The sequence below is a fragment of the Dendrobium catenatum genome, unplaced genomic scaffold, assembly GCF_001605985.2.
Source record: "Dendrobium catenatum unplaced genomic scaffold, ASM160598v2 original_scaffold_265479, whole genome shotgun sequence".
Taxonomy (NCBI): Eukaryota; Viridiplantae; Streptophyta; class Magnoliopsida; order Asparagales; family Orchidaceae; genus Dendrobium; species Dendrobium catenatum.
The window spans coordinates 30,106-38,211 of record NW_021583877.1 but is presented as its reverse complement, the minus strand read 5'-3'; the positions used below and the strand labels follow the sequence as shown (position 1 = coordinate 38,211).

The 8,106-nt window shown below is 33.3% G+C and overlaps 1 protein-coding gene across 1 annotated transcript in view; it reads left to right on the top strand.

Moving 5' to 3' along the window:
- LOC110112057 (protein translocase subunit SECA2, chloroplastic-like) overlaps window positions 1-8,106 on the top strand; it is a 49,666-nt gene that overhangs the window by 35,556 nt on the left and 6,004 nt on the right. Inside the window, exons 4-8 of the mRNA XM_020844137.2 lie at window positions 3,180-3,259; window positions 6,145-6,199; window positions 6,286-6,355; window positions 6,517-6,706; window positions 6,844-6,967. Coding sequence (XP_020699796.1) covers window positions 3,180-3,259; window positions 6,145-6,199; window positions 6,286-6,355; window positions 6,517-6,706; window positions 6,844-6,967 — 519 coding nt within the window. The remainder of the gene's footprint in view (window positions 1-3,179; window positions 3,260-6,144; window positions 6,200-6,285; window positions 6,356-6,516; window positions 6,707-6,843; window positions 6,968-8,106) is intronic.

The window sequence follows — 8,106 nt, the reverse complement described above, 5'->3', positions numbered from 1 at the left end:
TATATATATATATATATATATAATTCGACCTACAACAATAAAAAATTTATTCGGGAGTTGTTATAAGCTCAAATTACAAATCGTCTTCACCATAAAATTGATATCATTTTGCTACACCTATGATACTTTTTTTAAAAAAAAATTTAGGCATTGGTGCAATTCCTTAAGAAATTGGCACATGTTAGTACAAGTGGGATTTTTTTGGACTGTTAGATATTTGTTTCACAAACCGATTTCACCTGATTATTCTAGACATGCTTAGCTAACTTATGAATATTTATCCATAATTTTTGAATCCCTAGATTTAATGATATAAAAGAATTTATAAAGATTTTTTTATTAAAAACTAAACAAATGACCTAATTATAATTGTATTCTTTTATTATTATATTATAAAAAATATATTTAAAACCATAACATAATTTATTAAATTACATTTCCAATTCAATTTCCTTTTCATTTCGTGCAATAGAGAAGAAATACAAAAAAAAGGAAGAAAAAGAGATGGAAGGAGAGAGAAAGCTAGGGTTTGATGGTCGTAGAGCTGTTTTTGTTCGTTGGATTAGTTGGGAAAATTACTAATCTCGTGGTAGTTTATGTTTTTTCTATTTCAATTTTCAATAATTTGATATTTTTGAGATTTTTTACGATCAAATTTGTATTTTTTTATTGAAAAATAAGTATAACTTTGTTTTGGTAAATCTTTTACTGTGCAACTTTTTATATAATATAGAGATTAAAATTTTGAACATTTTAAATATTTTCTGAAAATTATATGTCAAGTTATTTTGAAAAAGTAACAATTTTTGTATATTCAAAAATTTATTTTGACATCCAAAATTAGTGTTGTTATATACTTGACATATAATTTTGGGATGATAAATAGACAATTATTTTGAGATTCAGTAGTCTTCTGTTTTATTTGTATTCAGTGGTGACTCTATGGTGTGTTTAAATTGGAAGATTTGTTTTGGTACTTTTCCAACTAGATATTAGGGTTTGAGTCTTGCCACAATTGGACACGGTATGACTTGTATAGTTTTAGGTCATATCGGGTCGGGTTGCGACATTAACCCCTTGGAATGATGTGTATGTGAAACAATTGTTAAATGGAACTCCTTTCTATATTATGTGCTAGCTGCATCGAATGCATAAAAGTTGTGTGCATTAATATTAGGTAAAGTTGTTCCAAATTGGTTATTGAGTTGAACGTAGTAATTCATAAAAGTTTTGTACATCAATATTAGGTGACTCATATGTATGTTTTTTAAATTATGGGCAAGCTATATTGAATTCCACCTTTTTATGTCATAATATCTTCTTCGTTAACTATTGTGTAACTTGTTGAAGGATCACATTAAGAGTTGAAATATAGATTGTACTTTCCATGTGAAGTCCATAACCAGTAATTAGGCTGGAAGCCTCTACGGTACAAATCAAGCCTAATATCGCCTTGGGTTAGGTATGCTTGATTTTTATGCTTTGAGAAGGCCATCTAAATTTTTTCCTTTGATAAAAATGAAGACAATTAATATACGCATGAATGAAATATTCGACTCTATTGATGAATTCATCTATCAGACCTTTTCGTCCAAGTGACAATTTATTATATATCCATGACATTTGAGTACAAATGTCAATATATACGCTGGAACGGAATAAACTTAGTCAAAATTTTAAATTAAAAACTTAGATACGTGTAATCATTCCACTTACCCAAAATATTCCACTCGCTTAAATTTTTTTTTTTTTAACTTAAAATGAATATATAATATTTTTTCCTAAAACCACAAACAAACTTCCTACATTAAATCTATAAAAATAATTGGTAATGTTAAATTTTCTACCATAAATAAAAAAATGAATATATAAAATTTTACAAAATTTCTATAAAAAATTTTAAATCTAACCTAAAACAAGACTTTAATCTAATAGAAATCACATTATAAGAAAAAAAAAACTTCAAACTATTCTTAGAACCTATATAATAACTATACTACAACACTATATTGCAATTATATTATACTATAATTATACTATATTATACTATACTATATATTATAGTATACTATAAATATACTACACTATATTGTGATAAAGATTTATCTTTGAATCCTTGAAGAAGTAAACAAAATCTGTTTAGAAACCAACTAGGATGAGCTAGGTGATCGGAACAGGAGAAAATGGCCAAAGGGTGACTACTATGTTCTTTTCGCATGAAGTGAAGCAGAAAGGGGCTATCAGTTCAAAATTTGGGCCTCATCAGTGGAAATTTCTATGGGATTTTCTAGCAGAAATTTTTTGCTTGTTTTAAGTAAGATTTTCCAACTGAAAATTCTTTGGAATTTTGTCAGAAATTTATTATCGTAAATTTTTGACATAAATTTCCACCATAATTTTTGGTGGAAAATAAACTGGCGCTATATAATTTTTTTCCTGTGAATTTTGGCTGGAAACATCGTTGAAATTTGCATCTCTTTTAAATCTGCCGGAAATGATTTTTTTTTTTTTTGTAGTGTTGAGGTAGCAGCTAATCTGGCTATTTTTTATTTAACTGATATGTGCTAGTAATAATTGGGCCAAGTAGTTGGCCCTTGGCATAAAGTGGAGGTTCTTAAGCTGGAATTGTTGTAGCCTTTATTTTCTGCATTTATATTCAGTATTTCTAATATTTTGTTCACTTCGAACAACATATCCTCTTTTTTTTCTTCAGTCATCCCACGTTGACTTTGATTTCACCCGTGTGCCATTTTCCCCTATATTATAAACTGTCAATTTTCATTTTTGAGAAAAATACTAAAATAATCCCTTAACTGTTTATAAACGATCAAAATAGTCTCTAACTATTATTAAATGACCATTTTAGGCATTCAACTCTATAAAAAAGTAATCAAAATAGTCCCACCATGGGATTATTTTGATTCCTTTTTAAAGAATTGAGGGACCAAAATGGTCCTTTAATTTAGTTGGGGATCATTTTGGTCCTTCATAAAAATTCAAGGGATCATTTTGATCCTTTTCCCATTATGAATAAAACATTACGGTCATTGCTGAGCCTTATGCAACATTATTAGTTACATTTGCTTTGCTTGCCTTACACACCATTCTTTGTTGACATGTTTTTTTACCATTTAATTAAATCTCTATATTATCACCATAACATATTATTTCTTTTTCAGGTACAAAGAAAGCATGTCTATAATCTGCGGCAATTGATACTGACAGGAGATTCTGAGAGCTGCCGACAACAAATTTTCCAGTAAGTTGCCACCATTTATCAGGCTTCATATAATTCTAATTAGACGCATCACGCAGGCCACCTCAACTGACATTTTGTTATATATTCTAGAAGCATCCAAAATTTAATGCAACCAAGTTAGTTAGGAAAGTGACGTTAACGCTTTTACGGTTTCCTTGTCAGTCGCTAGCAAACTTCTACATGAAATGAAAATAACTGTACAGAATTCAGCTTTTGCTTATTTCGCCTGCTTGCTGTTATAGAAACTTGGCATGTGAGATGGGCAATGAAAATACAAGATATCCTTGTAATATAGTACTGCTTGGAAGAATGGTGGCTAGAAGCCTTGGTGTACTTTGCAAGTTTGGGAGTAGTGGTGGAGCTAGAAACACCAGAAAATAGTGAAGAGGAGGGTTCAGTTGGAGGTAAAAAACAGAATACTAGCTCGAATAAGGGTAACTCTATTGGTTAGGGCACGTCAACAAGGGAGTAAATTGAGTCAGGAATGGGCAATTTAAATTTATTTCAAAATTCTTTCAATTCAAACACTCAAAATTAAAACTCCTATGAAAACTAAATAATTTAGCTGTCAAGTATATACTAGATACACAAGAATACAAATGTAGGTGATGAGGACATCGACAGACGTTTTCTACGAGTATATCAGTGCAGAAGTCGCAGATCGATGGCTACAATTCACAACATTTATTTTGATGCTTAGTCTTTATTTCGATGTTTTATGTATTAGTTGTTATTTACGGTTGTACCCTTTCTTTTGAGTCTGCTTGAGTTGTAGCTCCAGGGGCATTTGAGTCATTGTATTTTTAGTTCCTTAGGCCTATATATTGTGGCCTCCTTTATTGTATCGAATGATGAATTATGAATGAAATTTTAGATTTCTTACTTGATCTCTAAGTGATTTCTTGAGAGGAGAGACCCTAGGTGGGTGAAAGCAATACCTGTCAACCTTCGGAGGATTGCAAGGTTCGCAGCTTCAATCTTTTCTTTTCTTTTCCTCTACTTCCACCTCCCTCGCTAGCCCCCTACCCGCCGGCCTCCCAAAACCCCATCCCCTTTCCCTCCGCCTCACCCTATTAATAACGTATATTAGGAAATCTCCTAAACACATTAAAATCTAAAATCAATTTCAGATTTAATGACAATCCCCAATTAAATCTTTCCCGGGCCCACATATTAAATAAAAACACCTCAAATTCCCCCCTATATGGCCACCCCCCCTCTCTAGCCCCTTTCTCTCTCCAATTCGCCACCTAGACCCTCATTAAATGCCCATTAAACTTCCCTTGGCTGCTGCCCCAATCAAGCCCCCATTTTGAATTAATTTGAATCCCAAATTAATATCTCCAATCAAGTTGGGCACATATGGTTTTTCCTAGGGTCGAATAAACCTAAGGTTAATCCATAAGGATATCCACCTATTGGAGTCTGAGATAGGCTAGATCTACTAAGGCCAAGAACTTTTGTAAAGGAGATAGGCTAGATCTATGAGAAGTAATGACCTAGTTAACCTCATTACAAAAATGTAGCCGAGAACTTTATACATGATCTTGGTTTAAATTGATTTGAAGACATTTCTACATAAACATGAAATTTATGTGGAAATTTCATTCCTCGCAATCCCTTTGGACCATGGTAGTCTTCTTGTCAGCAAAATACTATCAAACGCCCACCAACTCTTTGCTCTCAAGTTGGTTCTCGCTCTCGAATGTGATGTGTAAGTTAAGATTCATTGTCAATAATAATATCAATTGGATCATTTCAAACAACAACGCCTCTATTTGGTAGGATTGCTAGCTAAGTGAGGATCATCCCTACAAACAGTCCCTCTTTCCTTTCAACCTATTGTTGCATCAAGGATTTTTAGACCAATGCTAGTATCTAGGACCCGGAGCTCATTCACTCAACATTCCCATGGCTTGTTGCCTAACCTATCATCTCTCACCACATTGAAGCTTCTGGGCTCAGGACTTAATTCTAAGTCTGCTTCATCTCTTCTTTGGAACTCGCCTCAAGCCTCACTTAGTATCCTCTTAGTGTGAAAACTTTTCTTACCTGCTATGATTTTAATTGTTCATGCGGAAGTTCTTGAATTCTGATCTCCCTATCAATGGGCTGGTGCAATCTAAAGGAATTTCATTAGCATCCAAATGTGGGCTTTGATAATTCTACCAAGACCCTAAATCACTTTTTTATCACCTGCAAAATTGCTTAATGTCTTTGGCAACACTCTTTTTTAATTATGTGTTTCTTCTCCATACCACTTCATAATATTTTTTTCTTCTTATTACTTGGTGGGGAATTCCACAAACTTTGATTCTTCAATACCCTTGAGTGTTTTCTTTCGTACTTTATTTGCTGGGAGATTTGGATTGCTTAAAGTAATGTAAAGTATGGAATTAGATTCACTATTCCTTATTTATAACCTTGGTTGACAAGGGTGGTGCAATGCCCTGGTCTCTTCACTTAGGGTTTAAACTACTTTATCATCATACGGTCCACCTTAGTGACATCGAACTATTTTGCTGACTTTCTTGCATGCATGGGCTACCCCACATAACAAAATTCAAAATTATATTCTTTGAATGACACCTTTATTCTTGTCTAGACAATTAGCCATATCCTTATCTCATGTTTATATACTTAGGGGGTCGCTCAAAGCTTTGGCCATATTTTGAACCTGTAAATTGTATTTATTAAAATTACAAGTATTCCTTTTCCTAAAATAAAAGGTGCTGCTACGACTTTCAATTTTTCAATAATCTGATTTATGAATCAATTTAGTTTCTATCTTCAATACTGACAACATGCTTTTTTTATGAGCATTTGACATGAGTTCATTCTTTTCTACTTCTGTGCTTAGCCTCTAAAGTGAAGAATCCATGCAGGTATATGCAAGCAGTTGTTGACGAAATTGTACTTAGTAATTCTGATCCAAATAAGGTAATCTAATTTATTTTTTATTTGTGTGGAGGATATTTGATGTTTATTTATTGACTCTCATGCTGATAATTAAATCTATTATCTAGCATCCTAGCAATTGGAACTTGGGAAAGCTTTTTAGGGAATTTATTCAGATCGGTGGAGAAATTCTGAATGGTAATTGAATTAAAAAAGGCATATTCACAATGCTTATACCTATCTTGACTATCATAGATTGTTCTAGAATCAACGTATTACTTTTCTTACAGTATTTGTATTTTGTTTTCTTTTTTATGTAGTGTTTTAAAATTATCTTACTCATATTTGGGTTTATCCAGAATACTTTGCAGAGATCAAAGCGGACGATTTATTATCATCGCTTGAACATGTTTATGGTGTGAACTCTATAGAGGTTGATACTTTCTCCCTGCCCAACTTACCAGTGCCACCAAATGATTTCACAGGCATACGCAAGAAAGTTTCTTCATTGAGACGTTGGTTTGCCATTTGTGCTGATGATGCAGCAAAGTAAGTTCATTTATGAAGTAATAATTGATTTACTATGTACATATGTTATGAGCACTAAACCATTACAAAGCCATGTTCAGTTCCTTTCCAGTGAAATGTGCCATGTGTTATTTGACAATATTTTTAATAAAATGTAGGAAAGGAAGGTACCAAGTAACTGCCAATCTTCTTCGCAAGTATCTTTCAGACTTTTTGATTGCTTCGTATTTAGAACTAGTACATGAATCTGGTTTTGACGACACATATATTCAGGAAGTGGAGGTAATGGCTTAGCCTTCCATTTTAATCTTACCTTTGAGACTGTGCTTCTTGAAATTTGCTGCCACCTTTTCAGTTACCTCTGTGTTTTTCTTTCATACTTAAAAGAATGTGGCTTCATTTGGAAACCTTTTCAGCATGTATTCGTACTTGGTACACCCATGAAACACTGATGAGGACATCAGAAGATCAATGATCTACGGCCACGATCTACTTTTGATTATTATTGTATTTGATATATTTTATTTTATGTTTTATGAGTCTATTGTCTTTCTTTCCGTTTATGCTCTTGCTTAAGGGCCTCGTCATGTGTTTGCCTTAAGGGCAATTGTGTCTTTGTATTTTCTTTATTCTGTTGGCTATTTAAAGCCTTCTCCTCTTCATGTAAGGATGATGAATTATTGATAATGAAAATTTTATGTTCTTGGTGATCTCTTAGTGAGTTCATGTTGATCTCTTAGTGAGTTCATGAGAGGAGAAACCCGAGGAGGGTAATTTGCAATACTCGTCAATCTTTGAAAGAGTCCAAGGTTCGCGGTTCTTACGATCTCTTTGTGAGTTCGTTAATTACTTCTATCTTACTCGTGATTTTTGTTCATCTCATTTCTCCCCTCTTCATACACCCAAGTCTTCCCTAGCTCCACCTCCCCAAGCCGACGACCATCACCCACCCAATCGCATCCCCTCATCTCCACATCATTTCACCCTCTAGTTTCCCCATGTCAAAGACCACCATCAAAACCGACCTCAACCCGAAGGCGACATCTCCTCCCTCCTTTGGACCGCCGGCCACACTCATGACTATACCTGTTAACGGCGAATGGCGCACCATGGCGCAAAGGTCCATTTGGAGCCATGGCGCAGCGCGCGCTATTTTGAACATGGCGCAAGCTATATAAAAAATATAAAATAATAAGCATGAATATGAAATATTATTAAAAATGAAAGACAATCTATCATAATAATAAAATACAACCATAACATATATAAGTTCGACTAAGTAACATCCAAATATCTCATAATTCAAATATTACAATCTTTTTTTAAAAGATCAAATATGAATTTAATCTACTCTTCTTGGAAATCATCATCATCAGCAAATGTTAAAAAAGCTTCATTATCTTCTTCAACATTGTCTCCTA